The 23,509-nt window shown below is 45.6% G+C and overlaps 1 protein-coding gene across 1 annotated transcript in view; it reads right to left on the bottom strand.

The window, feature by feature from the left end:
- The window catches only part of LOC125759901 (twitchin-like), a 105,989-nt gene extending 86,993 nt beyond the window's left edge, over nt 1-18,996 (bottom strand). The window contains exons 1-2 of the mRNA XM_049419348.1: nt 18,661-18,996; nt 6,359-6,380 (exon numbers count right to left, since the gene is read on the bottom strand). Of these exons, the coding sequence (XP_049275305.1) occupies nt 6,359-6,380; nt 18,661-18,976 (338 nt within the window). The 5' untranslated portion in view covers nt 18,977-18,996. The remainder of the gene's footprint in view (nt 1-6,358; nt 6,381-18,660) is intronic.
- Nucleotides 18,997-23,509: the final 4,513 nt, after the last annotated feature.

Below are 23,509 nucleotides of genomic sequence, written 5' to 3'. Positions count from 1 at the left end.
TATACAAAACGGCGAAGTTGGGGGGTCCGAGGGTGCGGGAGAGGAGGAGGAACGGCCGAGACGGGCGGTGTGCACACAGCGCCACGGGCCTGCTTGAGAGGGAGAGAGGAGGATGGAAGATGCTGCGACTGTTCCTCCTGCTGCTCCAGCAAGCGCCGTCGCCTTATCGTAGCTACAGTACTCGGCCAGATTGCGTGTTTTACAGGTATTCGAGGGGGGAGGGGGGGGAGGCTCGGATGCGGGAGCGCTTCGCAGGTCGACCTTCGAGAAGGTCGCTCAAGGCGCGCGCGTTCGGCAGGAGAAGGAGGATAACCGAGATTCTAGAGCGAGATTAAGATGCGTTCGCGAGGTGGCACCAGAGACTGAGCTCGGTGATTTGTTCGCAGAATGAACTGAAAGTGAGGGAGAGATGCGCGGGAAATCCCTGTTTATACGCATATTACTTCTGTGTTTCGACCGTTTGCATTTCACCTCGTGTTCACTTCTAAATATTACTTTTATTGTATTTACTGAATTCGTGACTGCTTGAACGTTCCTTTTCTTATGTATGCTCCCCCCTTATGTAACACCCCAACAGAGGCATTAAAGGTTGATAAATAATGATGATGACGATGAGATCATCAAGTATTAGCGCCTTATGGCTGGCGATAAGCAAAGCAAAAGAGCCTTCAGTTCCCGGTAACATGCTAAGCTGTCAAGTAGAATGTCTTGAGAGACCAGTTGGTTCCTTCTAATGACTGACTGCTAAATGCTCAAGACGGGAAACCGGACACCACGAAGACGATACTAACAAGGATCTTTCTGCCTGTATCCGTTTTGTGGTGTCTTATTTCCTTATTTCCTTATTTGTGTATTCAGTGATCAGTCATTACTAAGCTGTCACTTTGCCTACTTCTGTCCACTTGAGACATGGCGGATTTTTTTTTTTTTTGTTCTTTGAAAACGTTCTTCGATTTTTTAACTTGCAGGTACTTCAGTGCACTAAAGCTGAGTGAGCACAGCCGAAAGCAGCAACTTCTGTAGCACTCGTAGGGCACTAATGCCGGAATCTTCACAGCTGTCATTGTATATCTCGCGGAGTTCGCGTCATTCGGTGCTTGTGGGTGGGTTCGATTTCCATCGATGGCAAACTGTGTTTTCGTCCACTTATATTTTCCTTTACCGTATAATTACTGCACTTCCATTAAAAATTACTAATTACTTCATCTAGTGCTTTCCTCGGCACAGTTATCCGTTGGCTTCACACAGGCAGTTTTCTAGTAAGTTCAATATCCCAAAATATTTTTTCTTTCTTCTAAGTGACGAGAACCGGGGTGAAATGCTTTAGACGGAGGCCTTGAGAATTTCATTCCAGAAACAGCGAAAATGATATTTTTTTCTTTTTACGGGCAGTTTTATTAGTGAATATTGGCATCGCGTGATACTGTATAACCCAGAACTATGATAGCGCTGTCAATGTTGATTATTACTAGCAAGTTTCTAGGAGCAAGACGGAAAGATGTCGACATCGCAGGAGCGCGTGTCAGATTGCCTTACCATGGGCAATGAAAAAAAGAGAGGAATAATAAGGACTGATAAGCGTTTGCTAAGTCACAGCAGAGATGTTTGGCGTACCATATATTACTTACATATGCTCATTCATTTTTAATCAAATGAGGCCCTTGGCAATCTGCGAACTGTTGGAAATATCACGTAAGGAAAAAAAATGTCAGACGTCTGACAATAGGAAAATGTTACGAACGTACTGATATTATTCTTCTAGAAAAAGAGCAAACACTAGTGGTGAATTCCATTGGCGGATTCGGAGTGGCCGACGAACTCTGCGCCGGAGCACTCCACTCCGGCGGAGAGCAACTGAAGAAATCTGCCAATGGAACACAAATGCCCTCGCCAGAGCAAACGGTAGGGGGCGCTAGCGCACATCTGCTTCCCAAGCGTCCAGCATTCCTCGCGGTTCGCGCAGTTTTCGCCTTCACGGGCGCGAGCGGAGAGAACGGGCGCGATCGGACAGCGCATTTCATCGCGCACGCGGTACGCCACGCTCTGCGCACGCACGTGAAGCTTGCGACTTCCGGTCGAATCCGCCGCTTTTCGCGGAGTAGAGAGAGCTGCTCCGTGGAGTGAATCTGGCGCAGCAGCTGCTCCAGATCTGCCAATGAAACATACAGAGCACTCTCAATCTGCCAATGGAACAGACTTGCTCCGAATGGAGCAGAAAAATTGCTACCGGAAGTGCTCCGAATCTGCCATTGGAATTCACCATAGGAGTTCAGTTGAATAAAAAGCTTTGCTTGGCTTTGAGGGCGAATTCGTTTGTATTGACATTTTTAGGGCGGGGAGCTGTTTTCAAAAGCGTGAATTCTCTTGCGGTTCTCGTGTGTGCGTGCGTGTGTGTGTGTGTGCGTGCGTGCGCGCGTGCGTGTGTGTGTGTGTGTGTGTGTGTGTGTGTGTGTGTGTGTGTGTGTGTGTGTGTGTGTGTGTGTGTGTGTGTGTGTGTGTGTGTGTGTGTGTGTGTGTGTGTGTGTGTGTGTGTGTGTGTGTGTGTGTGTGTGTGTGTGACGCCTCCGCACCCGTCCTCCAAGGTTTTTGGCTTCGCTGCTAAACGCACCTGTCTAACAGACAAAGCACGCTTTACAGGACCAATGAGCATCTGGAGAAAGCCGACCGTTCCCATGTCAGTTCCCGATCTATATATAGTCACGTGGACGACGGGGTGGTTAAGCTGTAGATTTATTTCTAGGTATATTTACATTGCCAGTTGCAGCGTTGCCCACTCTTAGCTGACAGCGCGAGCTAGGTGAATTCTTCCACCAGGTCGCTTCTTCCGTCAGTACGCTGGGCGCACGTGAGCATCGCCCAAAAGAACACGCAACGTACATGAAGCAATATATTAATACAGAACGTCATATGGGAAGTAGGTTGAGGCTTTGGAACCACCCTCGAAGTCGACTTTAAAAAGACATTTTCTAAACTAAAATTAAAAAAAAAAGAAATGCTAGGCCGGCGCGGAACACACAGCGCAGTCCCGGCGTAAGATGGAGGAGCGGCCTCCTAGCCCGTTGCAAGCTCTCTTAGAGCGCCTAGTGCAAGTACAGTTGCGAAATACCCACTACACCGTAATTCATGACCATTTTGCGATGTATAGATGTAACCACTACGCGTCTGCGAGGCAGTATGTGCACCTACGTATCTGGACACTGTTGATGCTACGGCTGTTGATGACGATAATGATCAAGTATGGCTTGAGCCCTTTGTAATGTGTGGGAAGCTCTAAACTTCACACTCGTTATGCAATTCACATGGTGTAGCATCTGGTGCGGTTCTACGCTTCTGCCGCGCAATATTACATCTATGAACGATCTTTTTCTGAAAAAGTTTCAACCGGTGACTTTGCTCTGTTATAGGACGCATGACTGCCATGCAGGACGCCAGGGTTCGACTCCAGCTCGAACCCTGCTTCTTGTTTTGCATTGTGCGCGAGGTGAGGTTTTGTAGCAAACGCCGCGTTCTTCATCCGATAAGACACTTTAGGCTTCCGCCTTAATAAGTTGTAATTAATTTATTGATTGACAGTGTCTATGAAACGCCCTACGCAAGCCATCCACAGCAAGCTCAACAGCAACTGCAGCCGGTGAGGTGCCAGCTGACTGCTACTAATTTTCCCTGTAAATGACCACCGCGACCACTTGACGCACAGCGCGTGACGCGGCCACAAGGTCGCTCCACCGTCTTACAACATCCCCTCCCCCATCCCCCCGTTTCTTGTGCACTGAAGAAGAGCAAGACAGTCGGGGCGTTTAGCGCACTTTCAATTCTCGAATTAGCGGCGCCGAGGTTTCGGCTGCCAAGCTCGGCCTCGTGAGATATGACCGCGCACGTTGGGCGGCTGTGCGCGTGCGGGGAGACGCCAGAAATAACGCCGACGCTGCTGCTGCTGCTTCTATGACAAGACGGCGAGCGGAACGCAGCAGTGCTTCTGTGTGCCGCACGAGGTGGAAAGGAGGAGCTAGAGAGAAAGGGGGTTAAGGGCCGAATGCGCGTGAGGGAGGAGAAGATGGAAACAGTGAAATGATGGAACGTCGAACTCGAAGGAAGAAAAAGATGAAGCAGAGTGGCAGAGAAGGATCGAGAGGAATTACGAAAGAAGGAGAGAAAATAGATAGAAAGAGAGAGCGTAGGTCGTGTAAGGCAGAGGAGGAGGAGGGGGAGGAATGTGGCTTAGTAAAACGTTGACTCTGTGTTTCCTTTCTTGATTATCGCGAAGGTGATACCCGATGCTGGTCTGGCGATGAGTACAAATTTTCGTTTTTTTTTTTCGACAATAAACCACAGTTGGAAGTTCATATTTAAAAAAAAACGCGAGAAGCCCACAACACAGGGAAACGAAGGGGACAGGTTGTGGTTTCTTTTTCGCGCTTTTTTCAAGTATGAAATTGCACCAAGTCGCCCAACTGTCCCTGCTAGCAAAGTTGGAAGTTAGCGTCAGTCTTGCGTTCTTGTGTTCTCCCTGTTCTTTTCGCGCTACGGTTTTCTTTTTATTCAAATGAGGAGGGACAGCGGAGAATTTGCTCGAAGAAGGAGAAAGGAAAGGAGGTGCAGTGGAGGAAGAAGGGAAAGGGCTGAAGCTACGCGAGGAAGAGTTAAACGGGAGGAAAGGGAAAAACTTCTCTCTTAGCAAAGCGTGAGTGCAAGGGTGAGAGTAGGAGAACGAGAGGGAAAGACTAACGGCTAGCAAAAAAAAAATTTGAAAGGATTATAAAGCACAGAGAAAGGCTACAGAGCGGCTTCGCGAGCGGCAGCCTGGTTTATAGCCCGTTGGAAACACTGCGAGGAGTGCTCGAGGAAACAGCGGTGAAGCATTATTCAGCCGCCTCAACGACACGAGCTGTTTGCTGCAGCCGAGAGGAGATCGCTGGAGCGTGCCAAGCCAAACTCGTTTCTGCGTGGGCTGGGAGGCGTACAGCTCCCTGGCCCGCGGGGTTTTGAAACAACTCCGCGAGCTGAGCTTGTCCGAAGGTGCGAAGATTACCGGCAGATGACTATCATGCTCCGTGCGCAAAAGCTGCGTCGCCGCCCGTGGATCCCAGGGCGGCGACACGCAACGCGGATGGCAAAGTCAGTGTTATCATCACCACCACCACCACCACCACCACCATCATCATCATCATCATCATCATCATCAAAGCTCTCTCCCAATGAAACCACCGTGTCCTGCGCGAGCCGATTCCATTTTATGCCCGCAAATTTCCTAATTTCATCGCTCCACCTAAACCTTTTCCGTTCATGGCCATGCTTCAAATCTGTTGGTATCCATTCCGATATTCTAACTGCCCATCTGTTATCTGTTCTCCTTAGGACGTGATCAGCACAGGTCCATTTTTTTTTCTTTTAATATCTACTAAGATATCGACTACCCCTGTTTGCTCTCTGATCCACTCTTCCGCCTTGCTACCTCTTAGGGTTCCCGCTATTATCTTTCGTTCCATTGCACGCTGGGTAGTTCTTAGTTTCTTCTCGAGTTTCTTTGTAATTCTCCAGTTTCCTACCCCCTATGTTAATGATGGCAAAATACAATGGTTGTGGAGTTTCCGCTTTAGTGACAGTGATAAGTTACCGGTCAAGGGTTGAGAGTGCCTGCCGTATGCGCAACAGCCCATCTTGAAACATTTTAGGCGTGTACAAATAAAACGCGAACAAGAAATCACAGAGTATAGCAACCTTTCCTCGTAATACCTCGGACCCAGGTGGTCGAAATTGCCCGGAGTCCTTCCCTACGGCATCTCTCATAGCGTGAGCCGCTTTAAAACGTTAAGCCTCACAAAACCAACCAGTCATGTAGTAATTCGGGAGTGCGACGTTGCATTGCTACTCCTCTGGTAACTGAAGACGCCATGCACCATGCCTACACTAAAGACCTACGGGATCGACCATAATCAGAGGAAACGCCTTAGTAGTTTTCAAGAGCTCATTGCACCTAATTGTCAGCGTAAAGTTAATAATAATAATATCTGGGGTTTAACGTCCCAAAACCACACTATGATTATGAGAGACGCCGTAGTGGAGGGCTCCGGAAATTTCGACCACCTGGGGTTCTTTAACGTGCACCTAAAGCTAAGTACACGGGCCTCAAACATTTTCGCCTCCATCGAAAATGCAGCCGCCGCGGCCGGGATTCGATCCCGCGACCTTCGGGTCAGCAGCCGAGTGCCATAGCCACTAGACCACCGTGGCGGGGCAGCGTAAAGTTAGAACAGAAATTTCGGACTTATCAACATCATCGGTGGACGTCATACAAGACGCGTTCATGCAGAGACAAGAAATAGAATAAACAAATACGAAGGAAGGATTTTCAACTCACTGGTCCATTGGCTCGTCAGCAGCTGGAAAGAAAGAAAGCAGAGACAAAGTATGAGTGAATTGTAAATATGGCGCCAACAAAAATCATATTCAGTAAGTTGTCGCTGGTGCGTTGGGTGCCGATATTAAATCTGAGTGACAATCTGTCTAGTGCGTTACGTCACAACCATAGTTCAGCTTGTGACTCGTTCATTCTTAGTTGAGCACAAAGAGGATATGCAAAAAGTTCTTCGTTAGAACAGTGTTTCACAATTACTGTTTAGGGTCGCGGTCATAGTGCGCGGGTTCGAATCCCGGCCACGGCGCCCGAGTTATGATGGGGACGATGTGTAAGAACACCCGTTTAACAGATTTGAGTGCGTGTTAATGGAACACGTGTTTATTGTAACAGATCCTAAGTACGCCACTGCGATGTACCTCACAGCTGTATCGTGAGTTTTGCACGTGAGAGCCACAAATTTATCAAAATAAAAAACAGGGTTAGTTTTGTGATACTAAGTTATATTCGACCGAAGCCACACTTTTACGTAATTTTCGCACGCGGTGCGTGCAACACGAAAGATAATCTTCATATCGTGCATATCCGTGGTCTTCTACTGGTTTTCAGAAGCAGCGCATTTAGGTGACGTTAAGCTGCGCAGTGAACTAGGATAATTTAAAACAACGAATAAGTTTCGGTTTTATGAATTTCATTTGAAATATAACCACCTGGGCTGTAAGATACTTATTATTCATAATAGCGCAATGATCCTAATTCGTTGCACAGCCTATTTATACGCATGCAGTGCTCCGAAGCCATTTTATTTTCGTGTGGTAGGATCGGTAGTTATGACCGCTGGCGTAATTGACATATTTTGGGATATATTGGTAATTAATAATTAAATGTTAATTAGATTTAATTATTTTCAACATTACACATTTGAAGGGTGTTTCAAAATTGCTCTTCTTGACGCAGAGACAAGGCAATCAACTTAGGATAAATATTTAAAAATATTTCTAAAAATATGGTGACACCGAAAGTCTATATATAGATGCAATCTTGATGAAAAAAAAAAAGATATTTTTTTCAGCTCTTAATAGATCAAGAAGCAATTACTAATCACCTATTCAACTACGTAGGCGTGCACTGAACCGACAATGCATTTTTTTTTAAAGTGAGGTCCTCTCCATGGTCAGAAATAAAAACAAGTGTGCTTATCCCAACTTTCTCTGATGCAGGGCTACGTTTAGACATTGCAGGGTTCATGCGTATGTCTCCTTTGGTTTCTCTCAAGCTTCTCGCTCGAACTTTACTGGTCTATATGGTTAAATAAAACACGTGACATGTTTTTATCACGTGTTTGTCCAGTCATTCAGTTGAAAGCTAGGCCACGTCCCTGCAACAGCTCGCTTCAATAACGACTAATTGCTTGCGTTACACTTAAATGTGGTTTTATTTAAGTCTGAAGAAATTATTCACAGGGCGTGCAAATGTATTAGAAAATATCGAATCAAATAGCGTCTTATTCGATTCAATCTTGTAATTGAATATCTGCTATTTTCTAATAAGAATACTTTTAAATAGTTTAGAAGCTTTTTAAAAGGTCAACTGCGCCCGATTAAAGGCAAAATCGGCGTGAAATTACGATAGACTTTATTCTCGCGGGAGCAGTATTAGCGCAAAATACTAACGCTTCTGCAGTCTTACGTGGTACAGAAGACAAGCTCGCTTAAGGAACCATACTTTTCCGGCTATTCACTGATCATTCGCACTCCCTGAAGAGTTGTGTACACGCGAAGGATATGCGTCTTCGTCCATGACGCTCCACTGGTGCTTTTAATGACACAGTACTACTGTTCGAACATCATTTTATATTAACTGTCAAAATGGTTCTTAAATATTCTCAAACTATTTCAAAAGTATTCGATGTTCGGTTCGCTTCTTGCACGATTCGATTCGTACTATGTTTCAAAAATTACTATTCGCGCACCTCTACATACGAAGCAAAGACACAAGCCAAATGTTTTACTGAATCCGCTGTTGCCGCTGCTGATCGACTACGATACGGCCGATTCCATAAGCGGGCAGCGGCACAGTTCGTGCGTCAAAGCCCGCTCACAAACGACTCGTCGTAAACCCGGCCGGCAAAACTTCGTCTCATAAAAGCTACATCGCCGTTAAAACGAGTGCCCCAAGAATCCCCCCAGCATCGTTCTTTTCTTCTGTCGAGAGGACGAGGAGAGGATAAACGGGTCTCCGGCCAAGACACACTGCTCGCACGCGGGAGTATGCACGTTGAGTTAACAAATACGGCAGCGCCACATAAACACAGCAACGCAACGGCGCGCGCCATAAGTGGAAACACGTTGTGACGCAATGCGGCGCCCCCTTTTATTGTTTTTCGCCCGTGTGACTCAATCGGCGCGACGAACCGTCATCTTGGCTCGCTTTTCCGCGCAAGGTGTTTCAGGCCAAATGTCTAAAAGGGAAGGAGGGTATAGGTGCAGCGGAGGAGGCCCTTGGGCAACACGTTGTCTACACAGCAAAACATTTGGAAGCGCCGGATTCCGCTGACGACGAACGTTCGTGTACCGCCGGCAGGCCTATTTTAAAATGTGCGCTGGGCGAGACGCGCCTGCGGCTGACGCGTTCTGTGCATGGCAGTAGCTGAGGACAGCAGGCAGAGGCGACACGAGTGTGCCCTCGACTCTTGTGACAGACAGCCGCGCGGGCAACGGCCGCGTTGCTATGAAAGCTAGCGTATATAAGCGCCGGCCTTATTTTCGCCGCGACATGTTGTGCTGGCATGGAGCGGCGAGCGGTTCAATCGAGGTCTCTCTTATTTCGGCGAACTTATTTTAGGGCTAAAGTCATATAAAACAGTGCTTATTTGGGCCGGTTGCTACATCTCCATATAGAAAGCGAGAAACAGCGCGAACCACAGGACAACAGTACAGAAACGGACTAAGCGCTGAACATATACTAAGAAGCTTGATTGCACAGTAGGCAGTGTGTATACGCACGTGGGTCATGAAAGGATATGAGGGAGAGGACAACAGTTTTAAGTCAATACACCTGAGAAGGCATACGCAGTAAAGCTTAGCGAAATATTCGTGGCACAACTAATAACAAGGAAAAACAAGAGAAAAGAGGATATGTGCGCCAGGCAGGATAGGGAGTGGCGCTCTATCTCTGGCTCTTCTCAGTTGCGCCACGAATATTTCGTTAATGGTTTAGATTGATAAAGTGTGGTCGGACAGCTCTTGTGTTAGTTTATTTCACCACCATAGGTTTATTATTAGAGGAGAAAACCAAGTTCAAAGTTTCATTTTTAAATTTCGCGCCGAACTTTGTAATTCGTGACGTAAAAGACTTCAAAGAGCTTTTAACGTATTTTGGCGCCACTGGCTCGACGAAATTTCCACAAAATCGTTATGTCAAGTCTCTGGCCCCCTCACAGGACAATGTACTTCTATTTAACCAACTAGGAACTACGTAGGCCCAAGCAGGCGCCGTCAAAAATATGTGACGTCACGGCAACTGGTGCTGGAATTCAAGGTGGCGTCGCCACCTGTATTTTCTTTTTGCGCGTTTTCTCGCTTATTAAACGTCTTCTCGCAGCAAGCGTGGTGTTTTTGGTATCGTGGAAGACTACTTTACTAATGCGAGAAAAATCGTTTTGCTCTTTAGTGTCCCTTTAAGCTATGCAACAACTCGCCCAACGTTACACTCTGCTGAAGTGTCCACACTTCTATGTAATCAACTAAAAAATGAAAACACCATCATCCACATCCAAGTTCCTTGGTGAGGAGCGCTATCGAAGGCACACCCACGCGCATATCACCTTTTTTGTCGACGCAATATGCCTCACACATTTCACGTGCTCGCTGGTCACGACAGAGCCTTAGTATCAAATATAGCACGACAACCACATGTGAAACTCTCCGCGGCCAACAGAACCCTTCATTAGGCTGCAGTGTCTCTAAGGCGGTCATTTAAACACCTGTCAGTTTGACCGATACATCAAAGACCACATGAGAGGGGAATTTTATAGATAGATATACCAGCGCAAAAAAGACAGGACATTTAGGAAGGACACACACACATAGCGCTGTGTGTGTGTCCTTCCTAAATGTCCTGTCTTTTTTGCGCTGGTATATCTATCTTGATCATGAACCAACTCGCCCAAGCAGCCGTTTTAGCGAATTTTATAGACTGCGTCATGGAAGCATTCAACAAACTTTCTTGCGTGTTTCTTACCACACGCGCGAGGTCCCGTGTCTTCTCTGTTCACCTTGTTAGACGTGCTAGAGAAATAGTTATTCGCTTATTCTTTGTTTCAAGTTCAGCGCTTAGTCAGTTTATGTCATTTTGTCCCGTGGTTCGCGCTGTTTCTCGTTTTCTACAGTTTTATATGCCTCATGAAGAGAAAAATTTGGCATGATCACGAAACGGTGCAGAAAAAAAATACCGCACAAAAAAAAATTGTGGCTCGAGGCGCGCGAGCTGCTTGTTCGCTGCGCCTGTTGCGTGGACAGTGCGAAGACAAAAAAAAAAAAGAGTATGTGTGACTCCTTTCGGTGAGTCCTGACTTGCCACGTAAATGACTCTCTTTAATGAGACACGTGAACTCTCTTGTGGGTCCCACGACTCTCCGAAGAGAGTACAATGACCTCCAAAAAGAGTTGACGTGTATCTTTAAAGAGAGTCATATACGTGGCAAGTCAGAACTCTAAAAAAAAAAGAGTCAAAGGACTCTTTTAAACGCACACCTGGGCTAGGCTAGAGTAACCTGCTCTCAGCGAGTTAAACCACAAGGGAGGTCTGACCCACGCAGAGGTATAGGGGCACGTGTACTAAACACCGGATATTTGTTGTTTCCCGGCTAGAATCTTACTAGCGTGCCCTGGCAATTATCTAGGCATGACGCCGCTCCGGACAGTAGTATATGGCCGACACAGATAATCATGTTTGCGGCAGAATCAGAAAGTAATCGTTTGAAGCGCCGGTACGACGAAACACGCACATACGCAAGCTCAACGACAACCCAACAGCCAACAAATGCCAAGGAAGGTATAGGAGACGTTATTTATATTCTTTTAACTGTATTGTAGTAATCATGATATAAATGTGAAGAAATCAAAGTGGACGAAAAGACCATTTATTGGTCAGCCGTTGGTCAGACAAATAAGTCTGACCAACTTATTGGTCGGCTGCCAGCTCGTACAAAAGATCACGTGCTATGTGACGCCAGCTGACAACAAAATAGTGTTCCACACTCGTCGACATCGCTACAAGAGGCGCTGACTAAGACTTCCAGGTTTAAATGCATAGATATACACGATAAAGTGGACGGGAGGACAACCGCCGCTGTAGTTCAATTGGCAGAGCATCGGACGCGTAATCCGAAGGTTTCAGGATCGCTCCCTGCCTGCGGCAAGTTGTCTTTTCATCCACTTTGATTTCTTCACATTTACATAATAATTTCTACAATACAGTTAAAAGAATACAAAAAACGTCCTCCATAGCTTCCTTGGCTTCGTTGTCTGTTGCTTTCATTAAAGTTGTGTCTAACAAAGAAAGAAAGGAGGCCTTAGATTCATCTTCTTTCGTTCGTAAGCGCATTTCTGTTTGGTGGTGTTATATTTTAACGTCGAGCTATCTACCCTGTTGCATTTACATTAGCTCGTAGACACGATAGGACGCCTGCCTCGCTTCTGGGCCAGGCCTCGATTGTCGTTCTGGCTTAACCTTGAGAAGCGGTTCCCACGGACCATTAATTTCAAATTACGAGGACCCGTCCTGTCATTTGGATCGGCTCCACAAAAGCAGGACCTTGAGACGAGTACTCGTTTGGATAAGTGCACGTACAGGTGTATATTGAGCCACAGAGGTACGGTCGTTCGCTTGCTGTGTACTGGAGAAGCGCCCTTCTATCTTTACTCCTCTGTCGAACTTAACGCAACTGTAATTAGGCGAAGTCCAACGGTGTTCCTTGTCCGTAGTTTTACAACAGCGCTTTCCAGTTCTTACCTCGTCTCTTCGTACGTTTACTTTTTGTCCCCTTACATTGCTTAAGGCCTTGCATGTCTCATGCGAACGTGACCTTGAGAACTTGAGCCGGAAGTAGGCGCGTCGCACGAAAAGTCACATGACCAACCGCGCGCCTCGTGAATCGAGTGTTCACTTTGTCTTTGTGGCGTTCGCGTGACTAAGAAGTAAAAAAAAAAAAAACAGAAAGAAAAAACTCGGAGGATCCCTTATGCATTCACCTAAGACGACTCGAAGACGATTCGAAGGCACCACATGACGTCACCATATGACGTCATGTGGTGACGTCATCGCGATGATTTTTTGGATCACTCGTGTTTACGCCGACGCCGCGGGACGATAACGCCGACGGTCAGTCTTCGCCTTTGATGAGGCGTCTAAGGCTTTCGCCTTAATAAAATAAAAAACGAAAAAGCGGCGTCCGCGTGATATGCAGTGCACAATAAAATAGCCACAACGGATGGATGCATTTCGCCTTAGAGTCGTCTTAAGCCAATGCATAAGAGACCCTCTGAATTCTTCGGTTAAGACTGAGGACAAGTTTCTTTGTTTACTTTCCCCAAATTTTTTTCTCAAGCTCAGGTTTATCTTTATACACAGGTTGTTTTAGATCTATGCTCCCACAATTCCAAGAAATTTTCGTCCGCCCCACCTTATTCATGTCCTGAAAAACGTCGCAACTCACGCCAAGAGCCGTGCAGCAGGATAAACTTGCATCTTGCGAGGTCCCTAAGTGTAAATATAAAAAAAAGCACTAGGCGACAAACATAATTTCGTGTTCCTCAAGAAAGATTGTGAAGGATGTACGAAAAGAAAGAATTGCTTACTTTAGGTCCTGAGTTTCGCATGAGTCGCATGTGTTGCCTTGCTATCCTGACTACCAAACAGTCACCGACTATCCAGTGTAGAGTTAAACCGGAATTGTTTACTTTTAAGCAAGAGCCACCTGTTAATTTCAGCTTTGGACAGCTCGACAAGAACTGGTTCTAAGCAGTGAATGTTCATTATTGCGTTAACACTTTTGTGATTAAGTTAATAAGTCACTATACGCTCCTGACAAAAAAAAATATAGGACAAGAGCAGACAAAACAAGGCGCTGGCTATGCCTATACACAGGCTTTTATGGCGTTTATAGCGGGACCGAAATACACCATACGCTAAAAAGAAATATTAAAACATAGATGTCGCAATCAAATGCAGACCAAAAAGAATTTGGTGCAGTTCTCTTGCGGCCTCTGCGATATTTTTTTTTTCATCTATGTAAGTATTGCAATCACCTGACAAGTGTCTGTGCTGGCGCAAGTGCATTCTCTAGTAAGCTCTCTATCGTATGAGACACCGCAGCCTATTTCCTTTTCAAAACCGCAAGAACAAGCTCAAGTTCGGGTGATTCTTGATTGAGGTTGTCTTCGTCGCGATCGTGATATCTTCATCACCATAAATATAATCATCGGCTTGTTCATTTTCAAAGCAGAACGCATTAGGAACTTTTTGTGCTATTCTCGCACATCATGAAGTCTATATAATTTATTTTCTTGCCTCATTATCTGTGCAGTGTAATCACTCGTGTAAATGTTTTCTTTCTTTTTTATGCGTTGTATGACTGTCATGCTTCATGGTAATTGTATCAGTGTATTGTGCTAAGTGTATAGTGCGCATTACCATGTAACCATACCAACCGTACTGTCCTAAACGGGGTGAGGTTTCATCAAGCAGCGTTTGCGCGGCTTTTGTCCCTCATCCACCTGCATTTGCCGTTTATTTTGTACACGTACGTGTAAATGGAAAACGATAAATCAGACCTCTCCCAGGCAATTACCGATTGCCTTCCCATTACTTCTATATCCCTGCGATACGTACGTGGTTTAACGCATAATGTGTACTGTTCTTGTAGTTAAGCGAAGTTAAGGGCCGATAAAATGCGCTAATGTGCTCAAACGCTGCCTCCATCATTATTTCAAGAGGCGACCGAGCGAGACGGACGTAGACGGAGCACCACGGTCGCTTCCTGCGCGAAGCTCACCACGAAAGTGCCGGAAGGCAGCCATAACACAAACACACGGTTTTCTCTGTATCGGCGTAGGCAAACAAACGCGTGTTTAACGAGCGTGCCTCGAACAAAGGCAGCGCCTCGAATACCGGCGCAGGACAGCGTGCTAACGGCGCTTGCGCGTTACCAGCGGGCCAGGCCGTTGCTTACTTAGTGCGGTCCCTTGTGCTCGGTCAAGGCCACGGTGGTAGAATAGTTTACATGACCTGCGTGACCACCATCACCCCCACCACCGCTACTACTACTACTACTCAGGTGAAATTTTGGTGAAGTATGTGTTTTTACCAAAAATAAATAATGAAAATAGGTGTTTTTCTCAAATAGTCAAGGTTTTCAGCAAGTGCCCCCCCTCCCGAAAAAAATTTCTGGCTACGTGCCTACTACTACTACTACTACTACTACTACTACTACTACTACTACTACTACTACTACTACTACTACTACTACTACTACTACTACTGCTACTACTACCACCACCACCACCACCACCACCACACCAACTGCTAACTACTACTACTACTACTACTACTACTACTACTACTACTACTGCGGCGACTACGACGGCACAGCGTAGACTAAGACAGCTTCGCTGTAAAATACTAATCGAATGACACTTTATTAGAGCTGGATTCGAGATTGTCATTTTCGAAATTTTCGAATACTTCTTGCAGCTGAATATCCTCGTGGTTATTGAATGATGTAGCGGGAAGCACGTAGGCAAGACGTCGAAGTTTTCGAGCCATGTCAGATATATAGTCACTCGCTAGGGAATCTAAGCTAAAAATCTCGAGCGAACTCCGATACTTCAGTTCTATTCTAGTCGGCTGCAAGATGCGGGGTTTTTTGCTAATAGCTGCTTGCCTGCCGAACGCAAGCTTATGCATACGTAAACTGAATGTCTAAGCGAATTCTGCAAGCTTCTGCAGACGTTTGACGTGCAACAAACAGCTTGTGAAGTTCTTGTTTTGACCGTCCTTAAACTTCGCGGACAAGTACATTTCTTTTTTTTAAATACTAAACTGACGAAATCGATGTTCATGAGGTGCCACTGAAATGAACTTATTTCACGCATATTCTAGTTTCCAAAAGCTCACAGGGTCCCGTATGCATTCGCCTAAGACGACCGGAAGACGAAAGCCATCCGTGGTGTGGCTATCTTAACGTGCACTTTATATTGCCACGCGCGCTTCTTTTGCTATGTTGATGTAACTGGTCTGTTACACGTGTAATCGCTGCCTTGCGCAAACCGCGCCCGAATGGCTGGGAGCCAGATTATTTCAGAATCTTCTTATAGGCTTGAGCGCGCAAACGTGAACAGCTCAGATTATTCTGGAACTAACGCGTCCACCAGCGATAAGGCTCGAATGTTCGGTGCCGCATGTATAAATGCCGGCACGCCTTACCGCAGAGCAGATTATCGACGGCCGACGCTCTGTTCGCCGCTATCAGTGTACAGCGTGTATTGCTGTAGGTTGACTTTCCGTTTCACGGCCGCATTTTCGGCCAAATAAAGAGTTTCATTTTGGGCCCGCCGACTGCTGCCTTCGTCAGCGTCACGGCCACGTGACAATATCACGGGAACGCGGCTTTTCAATTTTTTGTTCACGCGAATGCCGCAACGACGAAGTGAACGCAAAGCTCGCGCGGTCACGTGATTATTTTTTTGCATAATTTCTCTCACTCCGGCTTTTCGTTCAAGGTCGTGTTCACATGAGACATATATAAGGCTTCCGCCTTAATAATGGCACGAAAGATTTACAGCATTGGGATTCGAACCTTATACTTAGTAGGATAGGCCAGGGCAACAGCGAGTCCACCCATTCCGCAAGGAATCTAGTTGCGCATTTAACATCTTCATGGTCAAACGTATTACGCAAAGATCAGGGTTCGTGTTTGTCAACACGGAGCCCTATCTATATATACAGAGCTTCTGCTGACGTCATGGTAAGGGAATACGTTTATTCAGTTTCGCTCGCTCAAAGACCTGTGCCAAGAGCACACGCGCGCGCGGGATTCTTATTTTTTTCGCGGCGTAGAATGGCAGCACACAATGAAAAACAAGTCTTATTTCGAGAGACGGCTCTTCAAGTTGGGTTCTGCGGAACTATGAAATTGTATCCTCTCTTCAATGCCTCTCAGCCCGTGCCCGAATCAATTAATGTTCGCACGTGTCAACTACATTTTGGGATCCTTAAACACTCCTTCCAGTGTAGAGTAACGAAACCGGAAATGTGCCTAGTTGGCCTTCCTTCCGTCCGGCTTTCCTTATGTTTTGAACAGCCAAGCTGTTTAAGCTGTCGGTAACTTGTGCTCCGTCGTAAAAAAACTATCATCATAATGAATGGGCATGCGCTCTCTACATTCTCCGTACAGTGATGCTGTTTAAGCTGTCGGTAACGCGTGCTCCTTCGTGCCAAACGCCTCATGTGGGTACGCGCCACAGCAATTGGGCAAGCCCCACTACCGTGTACAGCAGGGGCGATTGTCAAACGAAAACGAACACGTGAAAAAGAAAGAAAGAAAGAAAGAAAGAAAGAAAGAAAGAAAGAAAGAAAGAAAGAAAGAAAGAAAGAAAGAAAGAAAGAAAGAAAGAAAGAAAGAAAGAAAGAAAGAAAGAAAGAAAGACAGACAGACAGACAAATTAGATATAGAAAGAGAGAGAAAGCGAAAGAAAGAGGAAGAGAAAAAGAGAGAGAAATAAAGGGAATAAGACTTAAACAGATAAAAATACCGAAAAACATACGGATAGAAAGACAGAGAAAGAAAAAAAAGAGATAGAGAGAAAGATGAAGCAATAAATAGAGAGATAGAGAGAAAAAAAGGTAACAAAGACAAGAATAACAGAAAGAACGAAAGGGAGAAATAAAAAAACCGAGTGAGAAAGAACGAAATAGAAAGGAACAGATACAAAAGAGAGATACAAGAAAACAGAGAAAGAATGAAGAGAAACAGGAAGGGCCGTCCAGCTCCGCCCTTCCTTCAGGCTTGGCAACACTGTTGCGAAGCTGCCATTATTTCCACTTGGCTTCAATTTGGCTCAGTCTGACTAGCTGGCTAACAAAATGGATTGTTGCGTAGTTCAAGTCCCAATTGCTTAGCGTTTTCAGGAAGTAAACATACTCGCTCTTTTAGCTTTGCAGCGGGTTATCTACTGACTAAAAAAAGAAGCAAGTTTGCCGGAAAATTAAATGCGGAGCACATACGATAGCTGGATAGCTTTGTATTCATTCACAAAACCCGACGAAGTACGGTGAACAAACGAGACAAAAGCAAGCGTTAACGTCAGTGTTTTTTTTTTTTTTTTTGCTCGCTGTTGTATGTGTCTGGCTTCTGTTTTTTTTGTTGTTGTTGTTGTTGTAAAACCACACACGAGGAGCAACACAGAGAACAAATTAGACATAATAATGCGGTACCAGTTATGCGTACATTCTTTTGGTGACAGCTGGCGTTACCTACCCATTTCCATAACCATTTTATACATTTACTTCGTGTCATGTAGTTTTGCATTCAACTTTCAGCGTTTCCTTATTGTTTCATTTTAATACGGTGATTTAATGCGCGCGATTACTAGCGTATACTTCATTTTTATAGTACAAAATGTAACAGTGTTTTTCGCTTTTTGTGATTTGTATAACTGTACGACTTCTTAGAACTGACAGCACTTTTTATAGCCTGTTCATATTATAGCCATTATATTGCATGCTTGACTTTTTAGACTCAGTTATTTTTGTTTTATAATTATTACCAAGGTTTCCTTATTATTGTATAACTCTGAGCCACCTACAAATCGTGTAACATTTTCTTGATACTCCCCCGTGCCCTTCTGTGGGCCTGTAAGGTACATTGGATAAATAAATAAATAAATAAATAAATAAATAAATAAATAAATAAATAAATAAATAAATAAATAAATAAATAAATAAATAAATAAGTACGCACTAGTGGAGCGAAGACTGAGGAAGCAGCGCAGCTGGTGGTGTTGTCCTCCTCCTTTCTCTCCTCCTCACATTCACTTTCCTTTCCTACGCCGGTTAGTGATGATGATAGTTTTCTGGTGTCGCCACACGGAATAACAAAAAGCTTAACAGCCCTGGTGTAAAAACTTGTGTTGAGCCTTTGTGGCGAGTTTGTGGTGACTTTAGCTCCCGAAGCGGTCAAAACTGTTCGTACCGGTCGCATTAGCACAGAGACGTATCCATGCAGCAGGGAAATGCGAACTCACGGCTGAAGTTGAGGTTGATGGAGGAGTCGACCTGACCCTCGCGATTCTTGGCGAAAACCTTGTAGAGGCCCCCGTCCGACTCGATGACGTCATTGAGTTCGAGCGACACGTGGTACTTGCGCGGCTCGATCTCGACCACGCGGATCGCCGTGCGGTGGTCGTCGTGCAGCTGCACGTCTCCTCGGAACCAGGAGATCTCGGGTCGCGGGTGCGACCGCATCTGGCACTCGAACACCAGCCGGTTGCCGTCGTCCTCCTCGCGGAGGGTCGGCTTGTGCAGAAAGGACGGCGCCGACACATCCTCTTCGTCGTCCATGGCGCCCGCGGGCTAAGGGCGCCCCTGCGGGCACGTGGGACAAGAACAAGCGGGTTGGAGTGAATCAACGCTCGGCGGCACTTCACCGATACAAAAATATTACGGCAGAAAGCATCTATTTACGTTTGGCACAATCGACTGTATAACGTTTCGATTTTTTTAAATGTATACACCTATCTATAAGATCATTTTACACGGGTATAAATAACAGTATTTGCCATAGGTACCCCTTCCACAACACAACTCAGGTTGAGTTGCCGGGTCCCACCTGTATAAATATGACGCACTCGATTTTATTCTGTTATGAATAATAAGTTGATTGATTGATTGATTGATTGATTGATTGATTGATTGATTGATTGATTGATTGATTGATTGATTGATTGATTGATTGATTGATTGATTGATTGATTGATTGATTGGCATGCATTTCAACACAACGAAATCACGAAGAGCGCAATATTCGACTCAGATCCTCGAGGTAAACTAATGCACGTTTCTCACCCTACGGCTCTTTATGTCTTGCAAGAAGTCCGCTCCACGACTGTATAGCTTAATGCATTACCAACTGTGCAGCGGGCTTTAGCCTTCAAGTGTTACAGAGTGTGTAACGTGCTGCAGATTTTTTTTTACCTTGCTCATGCAAAAACAGTTAGCTTAATTATACGGCAAGCCAGACTTGGAATTTACCAGTGCTATTGGAGACCCATATATATAGCAAAGATAGCATTGATGCATTTGAAAAAGCACAGCAACTGGCTGTTGATTTCATTTCCTCAAAGTACATCCGCGATGACTCCGTCTAAGAACTAATATGGTCTAACAATACCAATATCCCTGCAGTCGGGCAAGAAAGTCTCACGTACGCCTAACGTTGTTACAATCACTGTTCAATCGAGCTCATCCTGCAGAACCCTACCCTGTAACAATCTAAGAAACCCGCCATATTCATTCCTTGACCTTGACTTTTTCATCGAAGCTTCTACGGGTTACAGATTCCTGTGGCGGATGCGGCATGATTCGCTAAAAGCCCTGCGTCGGCGAGTCTACACAAATGCGTGCGTACGCAAATGCCGCCCTAGAAGATGCGTCGGTCACATGCGTCTATGTAAGCGCCGTTTTCCAATAACTGATGCTCTCTCGTTCGTGGGCTTGTTGAAGATCAGCCGTTTCTTTTTTTTTCTTTGTGATAGGCTCTTAAGGCATAATATTTGTTTGTATATTTGTATTAAATGTGCGCTGTGAGGCCGGTGTTGTGTATGAAGTGAAGTGTCTTGTGGAATGTGTTGTCATGTATCCAGCGGTCATAACTGTTTGTGTCACTGTAGCGAAGGTCAGTTTGCAGGAGATGACGGGAGCGTTCCGACTGCAACCCTTGGCATGTCCATATAAGGTGGTATGCATCTGCTTGCATCACCGAAGCAGAACAGTACGGGCATGTAGCACCCACTGGTAAATGCGACCAGTTCCACGTTGAGATAACAGCCGGGGTAAGGGCCACCCCTGCCCGAAGCCTCCTAAGCACGACTTCCTCCGCCCTAGCAAGGTGAAGGGGGAGAGAGCAGATACACGGTGGGATAAGAGCGTGTGTATCCTGCCGGAGAACATTTTTACGGGCACGGAGTGTATTTGGGGGTCGAGGTGGAAGGGGAATAGATGGGAGCTCTGTATTAGGAGGGCAGTGTGCCTGTTGGTCAGCAGCAATATTGTGAGGGTTCGCAGCATGGCCTTGAATCCACAGTGTACCCTGACGCAAGTGGCTGTATTGCGGTTCATCTTATGTATCGCCTCGCAGATTTGCATCGCCTTGTGAACTTTCTTGAGTTCCTGGATAGCCGCTAAAGAATTAGTGAATACGTCAAGTTGCTTAATTGTAGGCAGCTTAGAGGTGACATCCAGCCGTTTCTGGCATGGCAGTTTAATCTTTCAACGAGATCACTCGTCATTTCACGTTGCCGCGTTTCATTGTTCCCTTGCAATGTTGCATTTCGTTGTTTCACGCATGACCGTCGTTGTTTCCTGCAGCAAAAGAAGTGTCGCGCTGCTAAGCACGCACGCGGGTGAAGGTCCCGTACCAGGCATGGAGAAAGGAAAAAAAGTTAGGAGGGATCATTGCGCAATGCGACAGAAAGAACGAAAGAAAAAGAATAGTAAGTCAGGCACGCGCACGCCAAGCTTCCCTCTCCCCCATTTTCCCGGTAAGGGAAGGGCTATTGATCAGATCAGATCAATTAGCTTTATTGATTGCCCTGCGAATTGGTGGGATGGGCCTGGATCCCGCCTAGGCTTCGGCCAAGGGTTGCTGGTCCTTGGCGGCTTCCTCGGCTCGCTGGACGGCCCAGAGTTGTTGCTCCAGGTCCGAGCTGAGCAACGCAGACTCCCAGCGCGCGCGGAGGCTGTCGCTGTTTAAGGCTGCATCACAGCTATTGTTTATTATGTCTGGACATCCCCATAGTATGTGCTCTAAGGTGGCTCTAGAGTCACAATGTCTACACTTGTCTGTCGTGTATAAGGCTGGGTGTATTACATGCATGATAGCTGGACTCAGGTTATTGATTTTAGTTTTTTTTTTTACTTCACCAGAACAAACCTTTCCTCGAACAATTTCGGCATGGAACGAGCTTCCTTATTCAGGTTTTTCTAATCTGAGACTTGATAGAATAATCCACTGTATTATTTTCCCAATATTATTTGCACTTGAATGACTGAGTATGTCGCATGAGCGTCTCTCTTCAAACATTAAGTCACCTATTTCTCATTTTGAGCTTTTTGTTATTACGCAACAGGGGCCCAATTCACAAAACTTCTCTTTAGTTAGTGCGTTTTCACAATGGTCCGTCTGCTTCGCTAATGATATGTCCCGCATCTTGATTGGCTGAAATATTCTCTTACGAAAATTTTTAGAGTAAGACGTTTTTGTGAATATGGGCCCTGTTTTCTTTTTTTTAACGTTATTACTATATGTTTTCTTTTTCTACCTCTCCTTCTTGAGGATATGTGTTTGCAGCAATAAATAAATAAATAAATAAATAAATAAATAAATAAATAAATAAATAAATAAATAAATAAATAAATAAATAAATAAATAAATAAAAGACGCGTCTAGTGCCATTCGCTAGAGCTATATTGTTCGGGTCCGTGACGTCAACAGCCGCGGCGCCTCGCACCGACACGTTCAAGCATGCCAAGCTCCTGCTTTTGTCGAGGACCGGAACGGCAACGAAGTCTGGTTGGGCCCTTGCACAACGCTGTGTCAGTTCAAAATTGTGCCCATAGTTACGTGCAGCACCGCGAACGCCGCAACTGCTGTGGACAAAATCGGGTAGTCTACTTAAGCATGAGAGTTTGGTGAGAGGAGAGTCCTCGACAGTTCCGGCTCGTTGGTGCGTAACGATAAAGCAATTTCACAGATTTAAAACAGGTACAGAAGAAGCAAGACAACACAAACGCTTGAGTTGTCCTGCCTTTTTTTCTGTTTCCGTCTCAAATATACGCATTGCTATGTCACAGAAAGCCTTATTTCTTAACAAGAAAACAAAACGGAATGACTGAGTGTTGCTCCCACAAATAAGAGCCTTATATATACTGTTTTTTTTTTTGCAAAGGTACAAACACCGTGATACCATTGGTATAATATACATCACGCACCGCGCACGTTTCTGTTGCATCACTGTGAAAAAAAAAAAAAGCACATATAGGACCTGACTAATGTAGTGAAAACAGAAACTATCGCTCACCTGACGCGGTCAAATGACAACTCGTGGTAAGGAACGACACTCTTCGAGAGAACTTTCATTTTAGTGAGGCGAGAGAGGGGATATATAATAATAATATCTGGGGTTTAACGTCCCAAAACCACGATATGATTATGAGAGACGCCGTAGTGGAGGGCTCCGGAAATTTCGTCCACCTGGGGTTCTTTAACGTGCACCTAAATCTAAGTACACGGGCCTCAAACATTTTCGCCCCCATCGAAAATGCAGCCGCCGCGGCCGGGATTCGATCCCGCGACCTTCGGGTCAGCAGTCGAGCGCCATAACCACTAGACCACCGTGGCGATGAGAGATATGAAATGCGAAAAGCGAGAGGTTATTAACCGAAAAAAAATAATGATAAAGCTCACAAGGTTCCTTATACATTCGCCTAAGACGACTCGAAGGCGAAAGGAGGAAAAGGAGTACGTGGATGTTGTAGGTTTCCGGCGGATGTAGCCTTGCGAGATTTGCAGGCAATTGACCCGCCATGTTTTCTCCTTTCAGGCTATGTTGAAAACATGTTCATTTTTTAAAAGCGAAGCGCGGGCAGGCTATCGAGAACGCGCGAGGAAGGAGGTTTTGCGACTACTTTTGAATGTTTTGAACGTTACAGACCTCGCATGTGACTGGTGATGAGTGACACTCGTATTGGGGTGTGGTGTGGTGACGTGATGTGGCGTGGCGTGGAGGTGTGGCGTGGCCCAACACTACACAGTATGCGGAACAGCTCACATGCCACCGGCATGTGCCATCTGGTGCGGATATTTTACCGTGTACT

The sequence above is a fragment of the Rhipicephalus sanguineus genome, chromosome 9, assembly GCF_013339695.2.
Source record: "Rhipicephalus sanguineus isolate Rsan-2018 chromosome 9, BIME_Rsan_1.4, whole genome shotgun sequence".
In the NCBI taxonomy this organism is placed as follows: domain Eukaryota; kingdom Metazoa; phylum Arthropoda; class Arachnida; order Ixodida; family Ixodidae; genus Rhipicephalus; species Rhipicephalus sanguineus.
Note: the sequence above shows the minus strand (reverse complement) of the source record. Positions and strands in the feature narration are given on the sequence as shown.